General features: G+C 42.8%; 1 protein-coding gene and 1 pseudogene across 3 annotated transcripts in view; one reads left to right on the top strand and one right to left on the bottom strand.

Annotated features, from left to right (window-relative positions):
• Positions 1-26,188, bottom strand: part of IMPA2 (inositol monophosphatase 2) — a 77,851-nt gene that overhangs the window by 37,062 nt on the left and 14,601 nt on the right. For all 3 annotated transcript variants that reach the window (XM_037067609.1, XM_037067610.1, XM_037067611.1), the window contains 3 exons: positions 10,154-10,287; positions 2,752-2,856; positions 432-477 (listed from right to left, as the gene is read on the bottom strand). In XM_037067609.1, coding sequence (XP_036923504.1) covers positions 432-477; positions 2,752-2,856; positions 10,154-10,287 — 285 coding nt within the window. The remainder of the gene's footprint in view (positions 1-431; positions 478-2,751; positions 2,857-10,153; positions 10,288-26,188) is intronic.
• Positions 13,227-14,229, top strand: LOC119001961 (ubiquitin-conjugating enzyme E2 D3-like; annotated as a pseudogene).

Raw genomic sequence — 26,188 nt, 5'->3', positions numbered from 1 at the left:
CCTGAAACAGCCACATTCTCACACTAATAGCTAGAGGAAGATAAAGAAGAATTAATAGAATATTGGGATTAAAAATGCCCTCCCAAAATAGTTCTTTTTGTGTGTAACTAAATCACACGCCCCAGGGGTCAGATGGAGACTGACTTGGACAATTTGCTCAGAACTTCCCCTTCCACGGCCATGTCAGAAAAAAAAAAGCACGGTGTTAACAAAGGCCAGCCACAGAGCCCCAAGCCTGCACACCCCCAAACCGGTTTGCATTTGTTTACTTTCTCAGATTTGAAAAACACATGCTTGGACTTACTAGTCATGATTCAGGCACATGACAAAGAGAGCAAAACAGGAGTGCAGAGGTCAGAACCAAAAAGGAAGATGACTAAATGAAACCTGAACTGGGGCCCCAGGGACCAAGGGCCCCACCCACTATGTACCTCTTGGTTCACAGCAAATCCAATGCTTACTGCCACGGTTGGAAATCTGCAAAGGAAAACAGAATGATTTGCACTCTAAAACATAAATGGCCTCTTGCAAACCTCTTGCATGCACTTAGGATCCTCTGTGTGGCTGTGTAGTACCATCACTCATGGCACAGAAGGAACTTTCTATAGTATAGATGGGTTTGTTTTTTTAAAAACTACTTCCCACAATTTTCACTAACTGTTTCCAAAATAAACAGGCTTAGCTGACCACGTTGTAAGTCAGCTGACCTTGAAAGAAAGTTGATATTCTGAAAGTCATGCAAAATTGATGGAATTCAACAATGACCAAGTACCCAATTGAGAGGGACCATACAATAATAATCAGCTTTCTGGTTCTCAGAGACCTAAAGAGACAGCTGAAACCTCCAAAAAGGCCAGACTCGTGTCCCAAGTGGAGTGAGGTGCCTCCTACCCCTGCAGGAGGTGACATCACAGGCCCCAGACCACAGCATCCACCCTCCCAGAGGATGGGTCTGGGAGACAACAACAACCCTTATCACCCTATCACTCATGTGAGTGCCCAAGTAACCAACAGCAGGCACGAGCCACAGTGGTTGAAGGCTGGCTGTGATGTCACAGTTTCCCCGTGATTTATTTTCTGAGTTTGTTGTTGCTATTCTGTGTTTTTGAAATAATCTTTCCTTTATGTGAAGATCATCAGAGCTTAACAACAAGTAGGAACAAGGAAAGGCTGGGTATTGCTAACCTACAAAAAAACTATGAAACTAGTCATACACAGATCTGAGCCCTGACTGCTGAGGCGGCAGCTGTGTGACATTGTCAACATTGGTGGCTGGCTCACTGAGTGCATAGAGCTCTCAGAGGAGCTCTCTCCCACTGGCTTTACTCCTAACACTGCCACTACTGGAGATAAGAACACACAGGTCCTATCTGAGCTGTAGTGGCCAAAGGCTTCTGGATGCCTTTAGGCCATGAGAATCACCTTGATGGTGTTCTGTAAGGGTCAGCAACACAACTTGTTCTCCAACTGATGCTCTTCTCTAAGTTGTCTCTCTGGCTCCACGTTCCCCTTGGCCCTACGGTCTGTGGATGTGTGGCCTTCACCACACCAAAGGGCTTGGCTGGCTCTGTCTTCGTTACCAGCATACTAGAATGGCAGGTGAGACAAAAATAACAGCTGCTCCACTGGGCAAACACACCTAAGAGGGGAGATCTGTGATTCCACATAAACTCCCCAGGAAGTGTCAAGCTTTAGTTAAATTATAGTCTGGTGACATTACTGCTGTCACCAGATGGCACTGTTCAATTGCCACAAAAGGGTCACCAGTGTGGGCATGACTGGCTGAATTCTTAAGATAAACCACATTTAGAAAAAGGGTGATGATTAACATGCTACATCAGAATTAGTTTACATACTTATATATACAAATATACTGTTTGCAGCAACATATAAGAGGACAGTAACAAGAGTGACGACCCCATCATCTAGCTTTCATCACTAAGTGAGAAAAATGGAGCATTTCCTTGTCATCTATGGCAGAAGCTCTCAAAGTATGGTCCAGTGATGCAAACCCATGGGCTGTCCCAACCTGGTGAATAGGGACCTGCGGATGGGCCAGGAACCTGTGCCAGCAGTCCTGGGGTTCTATGCATGTCCCCATAGGAGAACCGGGCTCTGTGGAGACGACGGTGTTTTCAATGCCCTTAGTCCTGGACAAGTGGGTATAGTTCCAGCACCTGTCCCATTGGTCGGAGCTTCCAGAACCATGTCCCTGTCACCTCCCAAGCTCTATATCTCACTTTCCTTCCCCTACCTCCAGTGGCCCCCGGCTTCTCTAAAACCGTCTGCTCTTTGGTTGCACTAAACCAGTCAGATGAGCCCTAACCAGCTTCTGATGGGTTCCTTGTCCCATCTCATGGTGACATGGGTTTTGCTCCCATTCTGAAGGTGGCTCTGGAAAGTCACCTCCCACATGGCCCTATCTACACCTCATACTCTGGCAGCTGCTGGGCTCTACATGTTTCTTTCTAAACTTGCTTGCTTCTCCACAGATCCTTCTTAATCCAACCCAACACAAAGACAATGGCTTTTAAACAAATGAAGATTTTCTACATGTTCTGAGAGTTTCTCATAAATGGAAAACCTTATTTTAAAAATATCAAGACTTGATCACCTTTGTAATGAAACTATAAGCCTACTAGAGGTTTGCTATATACTCCTGCCTCCAAAAATACTACTTTAGGAAAGACAAGCTATTAGAGAAGAGGACAGCTTAGGCACTAGAATGAGGTGACCCGTGCTTATGCTCACCTGTGCACAAAGTTGCAGGTGCCATCAATGGGGTCAACAATCCAGGTGGGGCTGGGGGTGAGGACGCACTTGGCCCCTGCAGCTGCAGCCTCTTCTGCAATGAACCTGTGGTGGGCAGGAGCTCAGCCTGAGAAAATGCACCAAGAACTCAAGACAAAGCACTTCGAATTGCTTCTGGTCCCATCAAAGACAAAGCTGACACAGTAAAGACATTTCCTTGTCATTTCTCCAGGTCAAGCAGAGGCAGAGTCTATAATAGACTTATCTGTGTTTTCATCAGTCTGCTGGTCTTCTGACTCAGCAGGATTTAGAAAACTCGAAGTAACACCTCAGTGTAGGAGTTTTGGAGAAGCGTCAGGGAGGTGTGAGTGGGCTAGGTAATAAAGAAATACAAGAATGAGAAATCCTGGGAAGCAGATCTTATAAAGCAATGCTAACTCTGTTTTAACTTTAGTCTAGAGAAGAGAAGGCCAAAGACACACAACAAGGAAGAGCATGAGGAACACCAGCCTCAGAGCAGGGCCCAAGCTCCACTTCTCCCACCAGTAGTACTATAGTAGTAGCGTCTGGGGAAGACAGTCTTGATGGTTCTGAGGTGTTAATTGCCACCTAGAGCTGATACTTCCCAGGCCTCTACCCAGCCGGTCTCTCCTAAACTGCAGAAAAGGTGACAATGGTATCCGTGCCCACCAGCCTTCACCACATGGACTCAATGGGAGCTAACAATTCTCCACCAAGGCCCTCTCCACTCTGGCCTCTGGCCCAGGGACCTGGGGTAGGCTGCCCCACAGGGTACTCCTGCCCCTTACAAACTCAAGGGAGAGGAGAAAGTGGGAGGATGAGGTCATGATTATTGCCCTACCCCTTCCTTTTTAGGTCCCTTACTCACCATCCCTGGCAGTCCCCATAGGTGCATCCCAGCCTCAGGCCCATGCGCCATCCTGCACCAGGTACAGCAGGCCCCATCCCTTGCCCCTCCTTTGTAATTAGTCCTCTGTGGTCCAAGCTTCCTGAAACCACACTCATTGGAGCGGTCATCTACTTCCTATTAGGGACCTGGATAAAACAACCAACATCTCAAATCAGCCTGCACAGAAGAGCGCTCCTGGCTGTCCTTAGTCATATCTGCAGCAGCAAAGGCACCACCAAAGACCCAGTTCTTCCCTCCTGTCCTTCTCCCTCCTCCAACCATCCGCACAGGCTCGGCTCAGCATGGTGAGGGTTATTCAGGCACTGGTAAGGGCATCACAGCTGCCATCCACAAGCTGGGGTCCCACAAAGCTGGCTACTGCTTATACCCCCTGGAATTATTCTCAGGAGGAAAGAGCATATTCTATCTAAATCAAATAAAACAGTGCTTGGCATGCAACAATGTTCAGTATGTGTTCTTAACGGTCACAGAGCCAGGTTCACCAAGGGTGGGGCGCCTGCCCTGCACTGTCATGTCACCAGGGCCTGGTCTGTGGCAGGTGTCAAGCCAACCTTTGTTTTATGTGTGAACATGAGGCCCTGCTGAGAGGTCTTTCATTAGCATCTCGTGAAATGTCCATGTTTTTACTAAGATGGGAACACTGAGTGAGAAAAAATGCTTCATGTCCTACTGCTGGCATTTGGTGTACTGTCAGTCATGGTAATCAGGCAGCTGCTTAGCCCCTGATGTCGGAGGCTACAAGGTCAGAGGGCTGAACAGGACACTCCCTTCTGGCCTCAAGGCACTCCTGGAAATCACTTTTCCCAGAGGACCCATGTGTCCTAAGACTGGTCATCAATGGACTTGCAGATGAGATTGACATCATATTGTTAATAAAAAGACTAAAATGGAAACCTCTGTAACTGCCCTATCCAATCCAATAGCTACTAGCTACCTGTGGCTGTTTAAATTTTAAAAATTTAAAATAAATAGAATTAAAAAAATTCAAGTCTGTTCCTTAGTCTCTCTAGTTACATTTCAAATGTTCACTAGTTACATGGGCTCGAGGCTATTACAGTGGACAATGAAGATAGAACATTTCTGTCTTCACAGAAGTTCTGTGGGTCCTGAGGGTTGTCCTGTCATGCTCTATAATGAGAACAAGTACCTTGCATTCTAATATCACTTCTCAGTCAATTAGAGTGCTGTTGTATGCACTATTAATTCACTGCTCCCTAACATCTCTGGAACTACCACTTCCATTTCAAAGATTTATGAAATTCATGCTCTATATGCACACATAATCATCTAGCCCCCTCACCTTATAGATAAATTATGTGGAAATGCATGAGGGTATATGATGAGTGTATACATATCACCTTCAGATTGGTGCTTCCACCTTCTCTTCCCCATGGTCTTATAGAGAAACCCATGCAGAAACAACCAAAGCACTGAGGTTGGGAAGCACTGACTGAGACACCTGAGAAATTCATGCCCTGGAAAATGGCAGCTGTGTAGGAAAGCTTGGGCAAGCCCCATCTGCCCCCAGAAGCTTACAATCCAGAGTGTGATTGGAGACAGTGGGTGCTGGTTCCCTACTTCTGTCTGCTCAGTGTCCCCTCCTCCAGCTGGGAAGTGCTTCCCTACCATTACCTCCCTCCATGAGCTGTTGGATCCTATGGCTCATATCCAGGCAGGCAAGTCCAAATGGAAGAAATAGCATGGTGAAAGACATGAAGAAGTCAGAGGAGCCATGCTGGGCAGGGTGTGGCCAGGCAGTGATGCCAGAATTCCTGGCCACAGCAGAAGCATACATAGGTGATGTGCACAAAGAATCACTCCACTTAGCTGATGATAAAACATGGTATTAGCTCTGCCAGCTTCCTTGTCCAAAGTCTTAAGGAATTGAACCTATTTTGAATGTCTTCTTTTGTAGTGAAATGATTTATTCCTGAAATGGCTTATGGATACATTCTTAAAGACAAGGGTCCACACTCTAAAAACACTTGGACCAAGTACCAAAGCTGAAATTCACCATAAGTTCAATAAAGCAGTAAGAAGACATTACTAAGGTCAAGATGGGAATGGAAATGACTTACATGCAAAGATCAGTTCCCAGAAAAGTAAGGAGAAATGTGGAGTTTTTTTCTTTTTTGAAATTAAATGTGATTTTAATGGGAAGCTGGTACCTATAAAAGGTAGAGGAGAAATTGCTGGGGTCTCCTGGAAGGAGGAAGGAAGAGCCTCTTGTGAGACTGATCACGGTTGGTAGCATGATCTCTGACGCTCTTGTGAGCAGCACAAAGGTCATTCACCCGGCGCACCAACAGGGCTCCTCAGACACACAGGGCCAAAGGATCTGTTAGTTCATTAGCAAAACGTGTGGAATGCCATCTCTCGGGTTCACCAGGCAGCTTCTTTGCAGCAGCATCCATAATGCTCCTGTTAACACAGCTTTTGCCCTGCACAGCATTTCTGACAGCAGTAACTCAAAGAGCCCCTACTGAGCCCTGAACTTTTTTAGCAGTTGTTTATTCATGCCCAAGAGTTCTCCTTTTTACCCATCTGCCTGAGTGAAAGGAGATAGATGGTGTGTCAGTCACCTCCCTACCTGCTCTGTGCCTGTGGGTGGCATTCTGGGGCTGGGCCTCCTGGAAGCTAACAAGGGTGTGGACCGTGTCCACTCTTGAGGCACTAAAAATACCTCACTGGTATGTAGAGAGGGATGTAGGGGTTTTATTCACTTAAACCAGACTGTCCTTGTGTGGGAAGTTAATACCACGGAATAGAAGAGAACATTCTTCAGCTCTCCAGAGAGGGGGTGGGGACACCACCTTGGACAAATGGAAGTGAGAAAAGAAAAAGTGAGACCTAAGAAGAGCACTGGAACATCTACATAAAATCAGCAACACAAATAGAAAGCAACAATGCATGTGACTAAATTTGAGGAGCTCAAGGGCCACTTCATTGGTCTAGCTAATGTATAAGAGGAAAATAACAAATGGGATATGGTTTGAAGTTTGGTAACAAATCAGAATGACACATTTTGCTGTATAATTTAAATACTGTGACTGATGACCAAGTGCATCTGGGGCTTTTCTTCCTGGTTATTTCCTCTGTGACAAGGTCAGGCCGCTAGAGAGTCAATGTTCTTCAGCCCCATCTTCTCAGGCTGTAGCCCTCCCTACTCCCAGCACCTCAGCAGCTATGCTGCTCTGGACATCTGTACCCAGTGCAAAACACAGTGGGGACATGAAGAAAAGCAAGTGTCTAGCTGGCAGTGGCTGGGAACATATTTCTCCAAGTCCAGAACTGTGCTGAGCATACTGCAGGGCACAGGAGTCACCATGATGGACAGGCCCCATCCCACCAAGGGGGGCTCAGACCAGGACAGAGCAGGCAGTTGTAGATACCGAGCAGCTCAAGCTGCTGTCCTTTGCCTATGTCAATCCAGACAAAAGGGACAAAGAGTGGCATATATATATATAGTTCAGTGATGCTACTGCATATTTTCAAAGTTGCAAAACTCGGATTTAAATTAAAATCAACTGAAGACAAGTTTGAGCATCCAACATGGGCAGGCCTGGATGGAGATTGTGGAACTCTCAACTTTGACCTACCTACTGGGTTTGCTTGCTGGCATTACCACCGTATATCAGCATTGGTGCAGGAACTGCAGGGCTGACCTTGTTGGGTCCCTCATTCCCAGGTGAGGATTTTGAGGCCCTGGGAAGCAGGGTGATTGCCAAAGCTGGGGCAGAAGCAAGTTTAAACCTTACTAATGTTTGATTTAGTCTATGCCTGTTGTTCAGATCAGAAACCCAGACTTTGGATTACATGAATGAGTAAAATAAAATAATAAACCAGGGTGCCTACATCAGGTAGTTAAAACAAAACAGTTGGAATCTATCTTTAATATTCTTTCATAAAAGACTAAAAATGAGGAAGGACATAAACTCAGAATGAAAGTCCTTTCTAAGAAAAGTTGGTAGGCAAACTTCTGCTAACATATTGTTTAAAAGATATAGGAAATACTGTGAATGCAGAAAAATTACAAGGTACTATTTTATTTTATGACATGAACACAATTTTTCCCATCATAAATTTGTCTATGATCTAAAACATAATTAAATGCCAACATTTCTGGTACTTTTCTTTTAAATCTTAGTCATTGGCAAAAACCAAACTTGACTGTACATGTGTTAAAAAATTATCCCGTCTAATTTGAATTTTCTAGGCCAACTAAGCAGAGAATAGGAACAACAACATCCAGCCTTAAGCCATGTCCCAGCATGCCCTCAGAGCAGAGAAGAACGTGGTAGTAATGAGCCAGGGGCTGACCACAGGCCAGCACATCTCTGCCCTCATGCCTGGGTGGTATGACTTTGTGGACTGCAGTTTGGGAACCACCTCCCTAAATCACTGATTTCTGGTCAGGTGTGTGTATTCACACCCCCCAGGGCTTTTCAGAAATGGAGGCTTGGCATGAACCAGTTGGAGATGCTCCTAGATGAGCCTGTTGAACACCCTAGGTGAGGCACTCTGCTCTAGGTAGATGGTTTTCCAAAGGGGCTTTGGAGCCCAATGGTCCCCTGGTGACTGTGAGGCTGCCAAGTAGAGGTGGAAGAAGTTGCATTCACCCATTTAATACACTGGCCTTTATTCTGTAATACACAGCAATATTTAAATTTACCTTGTAAAAATGAAATCCATGCCCCATCTTGACACAATGGTGAATCCAAACCACTAGCAACTGCTGCCAACATATACAATAGGGCATGTAATTTCAGAATTTGGTTTGTCAAGTACTATAATCTGATTGGAAACTTCTAGAGCCCCGATAATGCATTTATACTTAGTCTGCAGCAACCTCAAGCTCTTTACCAGGACCCCGCATCGCTGACCCAGCCCTCATTTCTGTCATAGCCAACTGGACCAATCCCACTGAAATCTCAAGAACCCAAATAGTTCCTTAACCAGAAATAGTGGGCTGGTTGCCATAGTTATTTTTCTCTCAAAGAATAAAAGCAAACTACATGATTCTTTTGACACTGCCATTTAATTTAAACTTTAAAAAGTCAAGAGACTGTAAACATTTTAGAGCTTATTAAGAACTCTAACAGCCCTGGCTGGGTAGCTCAATTGGTTAGAGTGTTGTTCCAATACATCAGGTTGTGGATTTGATCTCCGGTCAGGGCATATACAAGAAACAACCAATGAATACATAAATAAGTGGAACAACAAATCGATGTTCCTCTATCTCTCTTTCTCTATCTCTGTAAGATCAATCAAGAAAAATATAATGAATGTCAGGGATTCTGACTTCACACAGCATAAGGACATATGAAATAACAGACACTCAAACACAAAGGCTATCAACAAAAGAAAATAAATACAACCCATTGGCAGAGAGAATTCTGAAGGGAAAGGCGATGACCCTGAGATAACCTAACCAGTTAAAAGGAAACAGTAGGAGAAAAAGGAACTAAGTTGAACATTACCTTGTCCTTTCCTTCAATTAATCATTCAGAGGGAAAAATAAAAGTCTATTGTGCCTACCCTCCACTAGATGGCTTCTGAGGGAGAGGGCCTTAGATATTTCTGCTGCATATATACAGCGAAATGTGGAATCTGACCACTGTAGTGATCTATATCCAGAAATCCAATACCTGGTATTCTAGTTTTAGCAATTCTCCACAATAAAGGAAAGAGACCCCTTGCACCCAAGGCAGTGGTTTCCAAAGTTGGTCCTGCTGCACTCCGGGGGTGATGGAGAGACCTGAGAAGCCCCTCAGAGGTCAAGGAGAGTCTTCTTCTGGGGCCTATGGCTTCCTTGGAACTAGATGTCAAATGTTGTGTAAATATTTGAGTTTTTCTGAGGAAAATATTTATAATTTGCACTGGATTCTCCACAGGGTGACTTAAAAAACATTAAGAACTTGTCTAGAGAAGAGGGTGGGGTCCTCATAAAGACCTAGGGGTGAAGAGCAGCCTTCCCTGTAGCTTGCTGTGGCCTGCTAAGGAGACTGCATCACCACACACCAACAGGGGCATACCATCAGGAGGTGGGCCCGGGATCACACAGCTGACAGCGCCACTCACATCCTCAGAATATCTGTGTGCACCACCCAGCAGACATGAGCTGCCAGGGAACATTACTGCTCCAGCTTCCTCCAGAAATATGCTAAGTGGCAGAAGGGAGCAGAGCTTTTCCCTGAGCACATGCTCATTTTTTGTGGAAAGTGAAGCCTTTCCAGTATTTGGAAGGTAATGCAATGACATGAGGGTTATTAAGATAGTAGTAAAAAGAATGAAAACAAGGGTCAGTTTGTTTACCATGCAATCAGAATATCAGGGGGCATACAGTGAGGCTTCCATGTTGAGGTCTGTCCCCACCGAACAACAGCATAGCCTCCCCAAGTTAGACCCTGTTTTTTTTTTATGAATGTGGCACCATGTGCCTGGGTTGTTTTCCCCAAGGAATAGACCTACCTGTGTGAAGGAAACTTCTTCTGCAGCTCAGAAATAATTAAATCTTCTACAAGGTGATCTGTTTCTGTCACAAGATCTGCAGCTGATGTTTTTGTTGAGACATGTTTTTCCTCAGAAAGGGCTTTTCTGATGATCTGGAATAAAAGTCCAGGAGCGTAGGGTAAACTGACAAGCATCCTCTTGTCCCAGACAAAGGAAATCTCCCCTCCCGTGGGGCTAGCTCTGACTGGAGAGCACTAGGGAGAGGTGGGTGTGGGCCTGTAGACCACTCACTTCTACCATAACTGACAGGCCCTCAGGGCTTAATGTTACACTTAAGCCTTTCTGTTTGGGTCTCTAGTGAGCCTTAATTACCTGATATTCTTTTTATAAGAATGACAGACACATTTGTTGAAATTATTTGATCTACCTGTGAAACAATTTTTCTTTAAAGAGAAAGAAAAACAATGTTTGCAAAGAACATGAAACCTCACTCAATGTAAGATGATGTGACATACCTTTGACACATAGGGTCCCATTAATTTGAATTTATGAAATTTCAGTGTAAAAACTTATTTTCCCTAATTCACTTTGTGAATCAGGACTTCCGCCAAGATGGAGGCATAGGTGGAAACACTGTGCCTTCTCCCACAACCAAGTTTGAATACAACTAAGGTTTGGAGAACAAAGACACACCCAAAGACCAGAAAACTGAATTATACGGAAGTCCGACTACATCTAACCATTCAACGAGGACAGTAAGAGGGGCGGAGCCAGCAGCGAGCAGGGTCGGGCAGGACAGATCCCCCGACCTAGGCGCGCAGGCAGCCCGGAACCATTTGGGGTGCGGGGCAGACTGACCTCGGTCTCACATTCGCGCACAGTGAGACCGGACCACGCAGGCCCCAGGGGGCAAGGGCTGACGGCAGTGGCACACTCGAGTGCAGTGGGACAAAACACGTGGGCCCAGTGACAGCAGCAGCTGTGGCACAGGTGAGGGCCGCAGCAGCAGGCGGCAGACAGGATGCCATTGTCCCTCTTTGACCCTGCCCCCACATACAGCATCACAACCCAGCGACTGAGTTGCCCTGTGCTAGTGAACACCTTAGGGCTCCAATCCTGCTACGGAACAGGCACAAACAGCCCAAAAGATGGCGCAAGAAGAACTCAAAGTCCCAGAGCTGATAACTCTCAGCGACCGAGAAATTGCCAGCCTCTCAGAAGCACAATTCAAGACACTGTTTATCACAATGCTAACAGAACTGGTTGATTATAGTCACAAATTAGAGGAACATATGAAGGCTAAACTAATTGAAATGAAGGGAAATGCACAGGAAACCAACAGCAATGGAAAGGAAACTGGGACTCAAATCAATGGAATGGACCAGAAGGAAGAACGAAACATCCCACCAGAAAGGAATGAAGAAATGAGAATTCAAAAAAATGAGGAGAGGCTTAGGAACCTCCAGGACATCTTTAAACGTTCCAACATCCGAATTATAGGGGTACCAGAAGGGGGAAAGAAACAGCCACGAGTGGAAAACTTATTTGAACAAATAATAAAGGAGAACTTCCCCAGTCTGGCAAAGGAAATAGACTTCCAGGAAATCCAGGAAGCTCAGAGAGTGCCAAAGAAGTTGGACCCAAGAAGGAACACACCAAGGCACATCATAATTACATTAGCCAAGACTAAAATGAAGGAGAGAATCCTAGAAGCAGCAAGAGATAAGGGGACAGTCACCTGCAAAGGAGTACGTATCAGACTGTCAGCGGATTTCTCAAAAGAGACCTTCCAGGCAAGAAGGGGCTGGAGAGAAGTATTCCAAGTCATGAAATCCAAAGACCTACAGCCAAGATTGCTTTATCCAGCAAAACTTTCATTTACAATGGAAGGACAGATAAAGTGCTTCTCAGATAAGGTCAAGTTCAAGGAGTTCATCATCACCAAGCCCTTATTATATGAAATGCTAAAGGGACTTGTATAAGAAAAAGAAGATGAAAAATATTAACAGTGAAAGGACAGCAAACTCACAGTTATTAACAACCACACCTAAAACAAAAGCAAACCAGGAGGACAGCTAGATCAGGAGTGGAACCATAGAAATGAAGAACACATGGAGGGTTAGCCACAGGGGAGTGGGAGGAGGAGAAGGGGGGAGAAGGCACAGAAAATAGCATAGACAGTAGGTAGAAAATAGATAAGGGGGAGGGCAAGAATAGTGGGGGAAATATAGAATCTAAAGAACTTGAGACACGGGGTTATAAACTAAAGGGGGAGAATGGTGGGGGAGGGAGTGTGTGGGTGAAGGGGAATGAAGGGGGGAATAGAACAACTGTAATGGTATAATCAATAAAATATATTTTAAAAAATTCACTTTGTGAATCACATGAAATAGAATATGCTCTTATATCCAGATTACAAATGTTCAGATTGAGAAGCCTGGGAAAGCTAAAATGTACTCAAAGAACATGAAGATACAATCTCCCTGCTGCTCTGGGTAAGGGCATTATTGACCATCCAAGAGTACTCGCACAGAAACTAGCTTTGGTGCCAGTGGCCTCCCTGAGCCCTCAGGGCTAAGCTCACAGGCAAGTTCTGCAGATGTGCTGGCTACCAGCACATCGTGTTTAAACCTACTGTGGCTAAATATAGGGCCCAGGAATGGAGGGCATCTGACCTCTACTACCTCCCGCCTAGCCTAATCTGGTTCCAGGAACTCCTGAAAACCAAACAGGACAGAACAGGAGGGCAGGTAGAGTGGTTAATCAGTCATAGGATGCTTCAAAGAGGTCCATTCTAGTTTGTAAAATCAAAACTACCTATTCCAGCTCAGGCCCTTCTTGTAATTTCCGTCACTTCTTACCATGATGACAAAATTAGAACACCTAAAGACGACATTAGATCTCTCCTCCAAAATTGGACACTACCCCAATATCTTGCATTTCTTTCCAAAGCACCTCACTCAGCTTCCCAGATTTGACATCTTTTGCCCATCATAACACTTATTCTCCTACTTTAGATAAGCATTTCCTAAGTAACTTTTTCTTTCCAGCCTGTATTACACACTAACGAAGCTGAAGAGGAGGGCAGGCAGAGATTCACCCAGAAGTTTGCAGATAGCAGGAGATGCTCACATGGAATTTTAAAGGTTAAGCAGGAGAACGAACCTTCTAGTCATCGAGTACTTACTTCCTCCTCTTTTATTTCTCACAGTAGTCTCTTGTCCTACTACTAGCGTAAATACTGAGCCTAGACAGGTTTTGTGTTTTTTTTTCCATCTTAGTTGCAAAGGTAACAGATACAAATCATAGAAAATTTGGAGTATAATGTATTTTGCACAGGCAGACATCCTGTGGCTATGTCATGTGTGTGCCTGTGTTGGCACAGCCAGTGTGCAACGAAGAGACTACCTTCCCTGCCACCAGGATAATCAAGAATTTTGGCCAGATGTTTGAGTGCATGCTGAGATAGAGAGGAGCCATATGTAAAGCTCTATGGTGCTAAAACAGATTAATAAGGAACTTAGTGATTTGGCCCATGACCCTCCAGCACAATGTTCTGCAGGTAGGTCCAGTTGGGGATGGTAAGTTTTCCTTTTTTTAGTGTATCACTGGCAAGCCACAATTATGGGACCTAATGGCATCCCACATCAAAGCAGTATATTCTTTTTGACAATTCATTTTCCTAAAGTCTACCCCTTGAAACCACCTAAGGATGCATTTACAAGAATTTATCATCCAAGTATTACCAGTAATGGCAGTATTTGTCTCAATAGTCTAAGGTCTCCTGGTTTAACTACTTCTAAAGTTCTTTTATCTTCTTGTTCATTGCCATATGATCCAAACCTAGATGACCTCCTAGTGCCAGAGACTGTACAGATCTATAAAACAGACAGATAAGTACAACAGAACATCTCAGGAATGAACCTTTCAGTCTGAATAACCTGCATTATAGCTGGAATAAACTTTAAACTGCTACTCCTTTTTTGATTTTCTTATCTGGCTGCTCCCCTATCAGACCTCATCTTTTTAAATTTTATTGTTTGTTTACCTCCCTCCATTAATTCACATGTTCATCTGAGAAGATTTAAATTCTTCCACCTTTGGACAGTAGCTGCTTTTAGAAACTGTAGTTATAAGAGAACAGTTGCCCGTGATTCAGAATTTTTAAAAAATGGAGCATGTGTATAATGTGGCCAGTGTCTTCACTCTAACTTGGTTATGAGGCCAAAACCATTCCTCACTGCCCTAACACGCTGAAGAAGTCGCCTGAGGGGGAGGGAGATGGACACTCAGTTGTCACATCAAAGGAAGCAGCATTGTTCTAGCAGCATTCACTTTTAAAATATATATATATATTACTGATTATGCTATTACAGTTGTACCACCTTTTCTCCCCTTTAGTCCCCTCCACCCTCCCCACCTTCATTGCCCCACCTTAGCTTATGTTTATGGGTCATACATACAAGTTCTTTGGCTTCTCCATTCCCCATACTATTCATAACCTCCTCCTGTCTATTTTGTACCTACCATTTATGCTTCTTATTCCCTGTACCTTTTCCCCCATTCTCTCCTCTCCTCCCTGCTGATAACCTTCCATGTGATCTATATTTCTGTGAATCTGTTCCTGTTCTAGTTGTTTGCTTAGGTTTTTTTTTTTTAAGGTTCAGTTGTTGATAGTTGTGAGTTTGTTGTCATTTTACTGTTCATATTTTTTATCATCTTCTTTTTCTTAGGTAAGTCCCTTTAACACTTCATATAATAAAGGCTTGGTGATGAAGAACTCCTTTAAATTGACCTTATCTGGGAAACACTTCCTGTGCCCTTCCATTCTAAATGATCACTTTGCTGGATAGAGTAATCATGGCTGTAGGTCCTTGCCTTTCATGACTTTGCATACTTCTTTCCAGTCCCTACTTGCCTTGCAGTTTCTTTTGAGAAATCAGCTGATAGTAGCAGCATTCATTCTTGTTTAAGCCTTCCACTGTTGAGATCTGAGGTTACGTGATGTACTTTATGTTCGTAACTGATGTGGCTAGAGAATTGGCATTGAATTTATAGCATCAGCAGAACAGAAAATGTGATGCATTTTATGAATGTCAATAAAAAATAACCTGTTTTTGTTCCACAGAGAATGGAAACTGGAAGTCAAACACCCTTTGTATTCCAAAATAGGGTGGAGACTTGGAGCTATTAGTTAATCTATCTTCCAATATACTATTTAGTACAGCACTGAATGAAAGATGCAGTTTGTCAATGAGTGAGTGATCAACTAATAGCTCTGCTAGTAATTGATTTATTTTTTCTTCAATGAAGTTGAATAAACTGATGAGTTAGCTACCTGGATTAATCAGTACAGGAAACAATCTTTTGTAAATACAAAACTCTTTTTGTATATACTGTTGAGATTTGCTTCGTTGTTTAATATCAAATGATGATGTGAAGCTCAAAAGACTGAATATTTTGCCATGTTCAGTTAAAAGTGCCCACTCTGTTACAGGTTGACACATTGACTTGATGTATACAACATTAAGAAACTACACGGTTAGTGTAGCTTTAGTATGCTGCACATGAGACCGGCAACCCTGGAGTTCATAGATAGACTTGGGGCCCAGCAGTTTGGAACAGGTATTTGGAGTTTAGGAAATTTATTTTCCAGATGCGACCTCCGTCTTACTAAATTTTTTCTTTACCTTGTATACTTGACAGCTAAAAGACGACAACATGGGAGTAATAACAGGTTTAAATTTACAAAATAAAGTACTGTTTTGGTGTGGGGGAAAAAAGACAAAGCACATAGCAGTCACGCATTAACCAAAGACAGTCCCATTCGTATTTCTTTTTTTTTTCCCTCAATTTTTTTATTTAATTATTTTTCAAGTACAGTTTTCTGTCTATTACTCCCATCCCATCCCACCCCCCATCCTCCCCCTCCTTACCATTTCCACCCTTCTCAGTTGTTGTCCATGTATCCTTTATATAGGTTCCTCTAAATCCCTCCCTTATTTCCCCTGAAATTCCCTCCCCTCTCCCCTCTGGTCACTGTCAGCCTGTTCTCTATTTCAGTGTCTTTGGTTATATTTTGCTTGCTTGTTTGCTTTGTTGTTTAGCTTCCTGTTAGAGGTGAGATCATATGGTATTTGTCCTTCAACACCTGGCTTATTTCACTCAGCATAATGCTTTCCAGTTCCATCCATGTTGTTGCAAAAGGTAGGAGCTCCTTCTTTCTTTCTGCAGCATAAAATACACAATGGAATTTTATGCTGCAGAAAGAAAGAAGGAGCTCCATTCGTATTTCTGTGCCAGCCCCCAGAGGCCTCCCCGGTTCTTCTATTTGCAACATCCTGTTCATTGCTGTCAGGTTCATCTTCTTAAAACACCAATTTGCACACAGATTTATATACCACCAATTAAACCTCCATTGGTTCCTTGTTTATAAATACCAAACTCTTCAAATCTAGCTCATATAGAACCTGCCCTGTCCTCCAGGAATCCCTAAATTTTGAGCTAGTCCAGAATTCCCATCCATAGATCACTTGGCAGTAAGCTTGTATTTTGTATGGCAGGCAGTTCAGTGATGTGGGGCAGGTGAGGCATGGAGTGTATGTGGTGCGTGATTTATATGTGTGTATGTGTGGGGATGTATGGTGCTCATGTGGGGGTTTATGTGGTATGCTGGGGGAATATGTGGTATGTGGAGTATATATATATATGTGGTACGTGTGTATGATTTATATGTGCTTTTGAGGTTGTTGTATATGATTTGTGTGAATATAGATATGTGTGTGTATATATAGTTAAAAATAGAGAGAAATACATTCTAGACAGAGGACATGCCATCAGAGCTTACCAAATACTAATGCGCATGAATCACCTAGGGCCTTTTTGAAATGAAGTTTGTGGCTGAAACTAGGTATGGGTTTTGAGGTCTGAGATTTGCATTTCTGGAAAGTTCTGTAGCAACACTGATGCTGGGGCCACACTTGAGTAGCAGGGACTGAAGCAGGCTCTGAGTGAGGAGGGTACTCAGAAGGACGGGATGTTGTGGGATTGCATGTGAGTCCTGGGGCCTCCACCTTGAAGGACAAAAGCTTCATTTTCACTTCACCTATCCCACGTGTATCCCTATACCCTGATCCCACACAATTCAAGATCATGATTCCAACCCTCCATCTGGTGGTTTCTATGTAGAAGCTGGATTGAGAATATTTTTATTTTTTAAAATATATTTTATTGATTATGTTATTACAATTCTCCCATTTCCCCCCCTTTATTCCCCTCTGCCTTGCACACACCCCCACCCACATTCGCTCCCTTTAGTTCATGTCCATGAGTCACACATATAACTTCTTCATTTCCTATACTATTCTTAACCTCCCCCTGTCTATTTTGTACCTACCATTTATGCTACTTATTCTCTGTACCTTTCCCCTGCTCCTTCTTCCACTCCCCCACTGATAGCCCTCCATGTGATCTCCATTTCTGTTTGTGAATCTGTTCCTGTTTGCTTAGTTTGCTTTTGTTTTAGGTTCGGTTGCTAATAGCGGTGACTTTGTTGTCATTTTACTGTTCTTATTTTTTATCTTCTTTTTCTTAGATAAGTCCTTTTGACATTTCAAAGAATAAGGGCTGAGTGAGGATGAACTCTTTTAACTTGACCTTATCTGAGAAGCACTTTATCTGCCCTTTTATTATAAATGAAAGCTTTGATGGATACAGCAATCTTGGATGTAGGTCCTTGCCTTTCATGACTTGGGATACTTCTTCCCAGCCCCTTCTTGCCTGCAAGGTTTCCTTTGAGAAATCAGCTGACGGTCTTATGGGCACTCCTTTGTAGATAACTGTCTCCTTATCTTTTGCTGCTTTTATTTATTTATTTTTCTTTTTTTAATATATTTTGATTATACCATTAGTTGTTCTATTCCCTCCCTTCATTCCCCTCCACCCACACACTCCCTCCCCCACCATTCTCCCCCTTTAGTTTATAACCCCGTGTCTCAAGTTCTTTAGATTCTATATTTCCCCCACTATTCTTGCCCTCCCCTCTATCTATTTTCTACCTACTGTCTATGCTATTTTCTGTGCCTTCTCCCCCCTTCTCCTCCTCCCACTCCCCTGTGGCTAACCCTCCATGTGTTCTTCATTTCTATGGTTCCACTCCTGATCTAGCTGTCCTCCTGGTTTGCTTTTGTTTTAGGTGTGGTTGTTAATAACTGTGTGTTTGCTGTCCTTTCACTGTTCATATTTTTCATCTTCTTTTTCTTATATAAGTCCCTTTAGCATTTCATATAATAAGGGCTTGGTGATGATGAACTCCTTGAACTTGACCTTATCTGAGAAGCACTTTATCTGTCCTTCCATTCTAAATGAAAGTTTTGCTGGATAAAGCAATCTTGGCTGTAGGTCTTTGGATTTCATGACTTGGAATACTTCTTTCCAGCCCCTTCTTGCCTGTAAGGTCTCTTTTGAGAAATCCGCTGACAGTCTGATGGGTACTCCTTTGTAGGTGACTGTCCCCTTATCTCTTGCTGCTTCTAGGATTCTCTCCTTCATTTTAGTCTTGGCTAATGTAATTATGATGTGCCTTGGTGTGTTCCTTCTTGGGTCCAACTTCTTTGGCACTCTCTGAGCTTCCTGGATTTCCTGGAAGTCTATTTCCTTTGCCAGACTGAGGAAGTTCTCCTTTATTATTTGTTCAAATAAGTTTTCCACTGGTGGCTGTTTCTTTCCCCCTTCTGGTACCCCTATAATCCGGATGTTGGAACGTTTAAAGATGTCCTGGAGGTTCCTAAGCCTCTCCTCATTTTTTTGAATTCTCATTTCTTCATTCCTTTCTGGTGGGATGTTTTTTCTTCCTTCTGGTCCATTCCATTGATTTGAGTCCCAGTTTCCTTTCTATTGCTGTTGGTTTCCTGGACATCTCCCTTCATTTCAATTAGTTTAGCCTTCATATGTTCCTCTAATTTGTGACTATAATCAACCAGTTCTGTTAGCATTGTGATAAACAGTGTCTTGAATTGTGCTTCTGAGAGGCTGGCAATTTCTCGGTCGCTGAGAGTTATCAGCTCTGGGACTTTGAGTTCTTCTTGCGCCATCTTTTGGGCTGTTTGTGCCTGTTCCATAGCAGGATTGGAGCCCTAAGGTGTTCACTAGCACAGGGCAACTCAGTCGCTGGGCTGTGATACTGTATGTGGGGGCGGGGTCAAAGAGGGACTATGGCATCCTGTCTGCCGCCTGCTGCTGCGGCCCTCACCTGTGCCACAGCTGCTGCCGTCACTGGGCCCACGTGTTTTGTACCACTGCACTCGAGTGTGCCACTGCCGTCAGCCCTTGCCCCCTGGGGCCTGCGTGGTCTGGTCTCACCTTGCACGAATGTGAGACCGAGGTCAGTCTGCCCCGCACCCCAAATGGTTCCGGGCTGCCTGCGCGCCTAGGTCGGGGGATCTGTCCTGCCTGACCCTGCTCGCTGCTGGCTCCGCCCCTCTTACTGTCCCCGTTGAATGGTTAGATGTAGTCGGACTTCCGTATAATTCAATTTTCTGTCCTTTGGGTGTGTCTTTGTTCTCCAAACCTTTGTTGTATTCAAACTTGGTTGTGGGAGAAGGCACAGTGTATCCACCTATGCCTCCATCTTGGCGGAAGTCCTCTTTTGCTGCTTTTAAAATTCTCTCCTTATCTTTAATCTTGGGTAGTGTAATTATGATGTGCCTTGGTGTGTTCCTCCTAGGGCCCAACTTCTTTGGGACTCTCTGAGCTTCCTGGATTTCCTGGAAGTCTATTTCCTTTGCCAGATTGGGGAAGTTCTACTTTATTATTTGTTCAAATAAGTTTTCAACTTCTTGCTCATCCTCTCTCCCTCTAGAAACCCTATGATTCATATGTTTATGATTCAGTTCTCTCTGCCCAGCTGCCCATCTCCGCCCCTCCTACTGGTCCGGAAGAATGTTTCTTCAACTTCTTGGTTGTTGGACTTCCATACAGTTTGATTTTCTGTCAGTTCTGGTGTTTTTTGTCTTTAAATTTGTTGTTGTACTTTTTTTGTTGTGTGACGAGGCACAGTGTATCTACCTATGCCTCCATCTTGGCTGGAGGTCCCTGGATTAAAGATTTTTAAACACACATCAGCTTATATAATTTTAATGCTAGAACTATCCAATGGTTTCCTATCGATCTTAGAACAAAGCCCCAGATCCTGCACCAGGTCCTCACCACCTGCCAATCTCACCTCCCAAAGGCCACCTGCACACTTGCTCTCCTTCTGCCACTCTGGTTTTCTGACCCATCAGAACCACATTTGTTTCTGTCCTAGTGATTTCTGTTTTTTCTGGATCTTCTGTCTGAAATTCTTTGCTATCTGAAATCATCTTGTTTCATAGTTGAAGAAATGACCCTCTCCACTGGCACATGAACTCAGGGAGAGCAGAGTTAGCTCTCTTTTGTTCCCTGCCATACCCCTAGGATCTAGAATTGTACCTGGCTCAGAACAGGTGTACAAAATTCTTTGAATCAAGAATATACACATCAGACTACCTGAATAGATTTTTACCCCTTTATCCAACTGGATCACTCGTGTTTGTGTGAATAATAACCACCTTGGTCTTTTTGTTTCCTTTCATTGTGGTTTTTTTAGTTGTCCTGTTAAAAAGTCCTATTGTGCTTGAAGTCTGCCATCCTCTAGCCTCCACCTGCTAGTCCTACCTCTTGGAGCCAGTCCAAATCTGCTTTATAGCACTCAAGTCCATTTTCCACACCATAGCCAGAAGAGTTTGCTTAAACTCTGATCTCAATTATGGCTCTTCCCAGCATAAAGCACTTCAAGGCTCCCTGTTACTCCAAGGATAAAGTCAAAAACTCAGTGAAGTGGCATGCAATGGCTTTTCAGAGTTATAGCAGGCAATTTGACCTCAAATAGCCAGTCTCCCCTTCTTCCTTCTAGCAACATAAGCCCCAAGTTTAGGAAGGCGCAGAGCCACCTCAACAGTCTGTACCTCTCTGCCTTTTGTGCAGATAGGTACGACTAAGTTCTGTGCAAGAAGATGTGAATGGATGTATGTACAATTCTGAGTCACATTTTTAAAAGGGCACTGCTTGCACTCCACTTCCTCTTGTTGTTTTACACTTTGGCACCAGGTGTGAGGTGATTGTCGTGTTGAGAAGTCAGCTTTGGTCACATGGGAAAAAGAATATCCCCTTACAGCAACAAGCAAGAAGAAACCTGGGTCCTGAGTGATTTTGTGAAGCAGAGGCCTTGTTCCCCAGACCTCTAACTGTACTGCCATGGAAAAGAGAAGGAAATCTGCCTTGCTCTGTCATTGGTTTCTATGAGGAAAGCCAAATCATCAACCTCATAAATACAGGTCTCACCTAAGCTTTGCCTTCTCATCTCCCCCTGCCCCTCCTTCTCATTGCACTACTGTTATGCTTCAGCTAAATTGCATCATTTAACGTTCCGACAGAACTGCCAGCCTTCCTCTTCCCCATGTGTTGTTCTCTTCCTTTGTGACTCAGTTCAAATGTTACCTCCTCTCTGAGAAGTCTCCCATTTCTTTGGGCAAAGCAAGACATCCACACTTCAAGGGTGCTCCTAGAACATTTATGCAAACCATATAACTGGCCCCTTGGGATTCCTTGTTAATCCATGCCAGCTTAAAAACCCTAGTCTGTCTATCTCTATCTACCCCCCACAGGCTGTTTTGCTATACAGAGGCTGCCACACAGTCCGGTCCCTGTGAACATCTATCTGTTCAGTGAATGAAGAAAGATTTCTCGCCTGCTGCACACTGAGCACATCCGGTCATTAAAGTCTGGAAGACTTTTCAGCAAGTGCTCTTGTGAAATCAAATTTAACCTCACTGGTATTTATGCACTTGGTCTTCTATATCCAAAATGCATACACCTCTACTATGTTGAGGAGATGCATGCTCAGGGGCATGTGTGGACAGTTTGGGGAATGTCTGATGACATCTGGGCAAACTTTCCAGAAGAACCAAGCCCCTACTTACAAATCATAAAAAGAAGGGCAGATTTATGGATTCAGAAGGAGCATGTTGCATCATGTTCTCGTTCTATGTATTTCTTTTCTGCTTTTATTAGTATTATTGTTGTACTGTGATCATTGCACTGTGGTATGTATCACAAGGAAGGTCACAGGGCTTAAATATTCATGTGTCCTGTAGGAGCAAGCCAGGCCACATTGCACTGGCAACTTGTAGCACTGTGGCCAGCTCTCTCTCACCTGCTGCTGCTACTTCAGGCCCTGGTTCACCACCAACTCATCCAGTCACACACCCAGATAGTTAGATTGCATTTCTGAATTATTTTCCTCAAGTAATGCTCTTCTCACATTGCCTACTATCACTTGCCTGTATTGCAAAAACTGCCTCCAAACACCCTTTGGTGCTCCTCAGAAGTGCTGTCCACTCTGTGCAGAGTGGCTTCTCTGGAAAGCAGATCTTTCTCCTGGCATTCTCTGTAGCTTGTTGGGCTTATCAAGAGGATTGCAACCTTGTGTCCGGTGTGAGGTCCTCCACAACCAGTCCTGGCAACACTTGGCCCCATGGCACCCTGGCCTTGTCCCCTTTGCCGTACTCAAGCACTCCCCGATGTTCTTGTACATTTATGTCTTTGGACATAATATTCTTTGTGCCTAGAAACCTCCTACCCATTTGTCCTTGAGGACACCATTCAAGCCTATCTCCTCAGGAAGCTGTCTGTGTAGCCCTCCACTCATCAACCCTGGGTAGGCCCCTTCTTTTGGATCAGTGGTTCCACAATGCTAAATACACATCTCAGTCACTACACAGACATTGGTGTTTCACCACTGTCAGGCATGGGCCTGTCTCTTCCACTAGACTGTAAGCTTCCTGTGGGTAGGAGATCTGTTTTTCTTCCTAGTAGCACTAGACTACCTTTCCCTACAACACCAAATAGATTCTATTCTCCCCTTCTTGGACCCAGGCCCACTAGGACAATATGCATTGTAATGAGACTTTACCAAACTTATCTAGTAGATTTCCAAATGCGAGATCATTATAAAAATTAGCTTCCTTTCAGTCACAATCATTCAAGGGCAGTAAACTAATCTAAAAGAAAAACTACCCCAACAACATACAGGTCCAATGCAAATCCTATCAAAATTCGAATGCCATTGTTCACAGAAATAGAAAAAACAATCCTGAAATTTGTATGGAACCATGAGAAACCCTGAATAGCCAAAGCAATCTTGAGAAAGAAGAGCAAAGCTGGAGGCATCACACTCCCTGATTTAAAACTATATTATAAACCTATCACAATTAAAATATATGCTATTGGCTGCAAAACAGACACACAGATCAATTGAACAGAACAGAGCCCAGAAATAAACCTACACATCATGGTCAACAAAGGAGCTAAGAATATACAAGGGGGAAGGATAATCTGTGCAATAAATGGTGTTGGAAAAACTGGATAACATGCAAAAGAATTAAACCGGATCACTATCTTACACCATACACAAAAATTAAACCAAAATGAATGAAATACTTGAACTTAAGACCTGAAACCATGAAACTCCTAGAAGAAAACAGGTGGCAAGCTCTCCTTGACATAGGTCTTGGTGATGATTTTTTTTACTATGACACCAAAGGCAAAAGTAACAAGAACAAAAAAATCAACAAGTGGGACTACATTGAACTAAAAAGCTTCTACACAGCAAAGGAAACCATCAACAAAATGAAAAGACAGCCTATTAAACAGAAGAAAATAATTGCAAATCCTGTATCTAATTAAGAGACTAATATCCAAAACATATAAAGAACTCACACAACTCAATAGCAAAGAAACAAACAATCCAATTAATAAATGGGCAGATTTGAATAGACATTTTCCGAAGACATGTGGATTGCCAAAAGGTATATGAAAAGGTGCTTAACATCACTAATCATCAGAGAAATGCAAATCAAAAATCACAATGAGGTATTTTACCTCAAACCTCTTAGAATGGCTATCATCAAAAACACAAGAAATGTTAGTGAAGATGTGGAGAAAAAGAAACTTGTGCACTGTTGGTGAAAGTGTAAACTGCTAAAACCACCATGAAAAATAGTATGGAGGTTCTTTAAAAATTTTAAATGATCCAGTAATTCCACTTAAGAAAACAAAAACTCTAATTCAAAAAGATATGGGCACCCTATTTTTATTGCAGCATTATATACAATAACCAAGATATGGAAGCAACATAAGTGTCCCTCAATGAATGAATGAGTAAAAAACTGTAAGATGTATATAAAATACATATATAATATATTATATACACATATATTGTTATATGCATGTTATATATATTATATAATATATAAACATATAATATATAAACTGTAAGGCATTTATATGTCATATATATATATCTTACAGTTTTTTACTACACAGCAAAGAAAATTATTTTGCACAGCACATATATATATAAATTTTCAAATTCATAGATACAGAGAACAGATTGGTGGTTGTAAAAGGCAGGGAGTAAAAGAAGAGTGGGAGAAATTGGTGAACTGATTTTTTTTAAAGTAAATTGAATAAAAATTTTAAAAAATATTTTTTTATTCATTTTTAGAGAGAGGGGAAGGGAATGAGAAAGAGTGGGAGAGAAACATCAATGTGTGGTTGCCTCTCATGTGTCCCCTGCTGGGAACTGGCCTGCAACCCAGGCATGTGCCCTGACTGGGAATCGAACCAGCGACCCTTTGCTTCACAGGCCTGTGCTCAATCCACCAAGCTACACCAGCCAGGGCTAAATTGAATAAAATTTTTAAAAAAGATACAGTGGCTAAGGTTCTAGAGCTGTACTATTGAGTTTAAAAATAATCAAAAATAATAATAATAATAAACATTTTAAAACTTGGAAACAGCTCTGCATGAAGAAAGTGCATGTGAAAAACTTCATTGTCTAGAATGTAATTCTTGTTTCCACCAATTTCATAACATCAATAGTGGGTACAGAAGATAAATCTACAGTTTAGCATCAAACAGACCTGATTTCAAACTCCACTTGGGAGACCTTGGGGGAATCACTGAGCTTCTCAGAGCCTTAGTTTCCACATCTGCAATAACAGTAGTGTATCTAAGACAACGGATTGTCGTAAGAATTAAATGAGTAATTGTATACAGTGGACTTGGTACACAAAATAATTTTATGTATATTAATACACAGACGTTCACAATTCTAAATAGTTATTTGTGACAACATGTATTTCACAAACTTTAATGATTTGTGACCAAAAAACCCCCAACAAACCCTACCATATGCACAATGTACAAATCTCAAATGAGATGCTAAAATAGAAAGTTAAGAAAAGATTAATTCATAAATTTTCCTACACTGAGAGGAAAGGCAGTGATAGAATGCTGCGTTTTTCAAATAACCAGTATTAGACTCACACAGCCCTGCCCTTTAGCCACAGCTGAATTCACAGGGGAATGGGCTGTGGGTCTACCATGTGAGTTACTTGTGCAAAGCCCTTTCCCAAGGCTATTTTCTCTCAGTCTCAGATTTTAAACATTCTCATACTGCCAGCAGTAAGTTAGTGCATGCTGTATCTTAATTGATGTTTTTTCAGCTACTCACTAACTATGCATGCACTTCACAGACCTCCTGACCTGGTGGTTCTCTCCCTCTAAATAACATTCTGTTAATGTTTAATATATCAAGTATGGCCTTTAGTCACTAAAGTCTGAATTTCGTATTTTAAAAAAAGGACTAAATCAGCTCTAGCATCAGAGGCATCATTCACAGACATGTCCAACTGACTGTTTCTTGTTTGTATACCAGGTTTGTTCTGTATTACTGTCCCTGAGTCTGTCATACAATTGTCACCCATCACTACAGAGCAACCTGTGTATACCTCACAACCCATGGGAAATATGCCCAAAGATCTGCCAGAAGTGGGGTTTCCAACAGGCAAAGGGGGAAGGGTGAAGAGTTTCCTTTACCTATCAGGAAAATATCACAGGAAAAGACAAGAGGTATGGTCCTGATGATATCGTCATATTTCAGGCTCTAGACTTACTTGAACACAAATGAAT

Source organism: Sturnira hondurensis, unplaced genomic scaffold (genome assembly GCF_014824575.4).
Source record: "Sturnira hondurensis isolate 20B ecotype Veracruz unplaced genomic scaffold, ASM1482457v3 Scaffold0017338, whole genome shotgun sequence".
In the NCBI taxonomy this organism is placed as follows: Eukaryota; Metazoa; Chordata; class Mammalia; order Chiroptera; family Phyllostomidae; genus Sturnira; species Sturnira hondurensis.
This window is presented reverse-complemented; position numbering and strand designations above follow the sequence as displayed.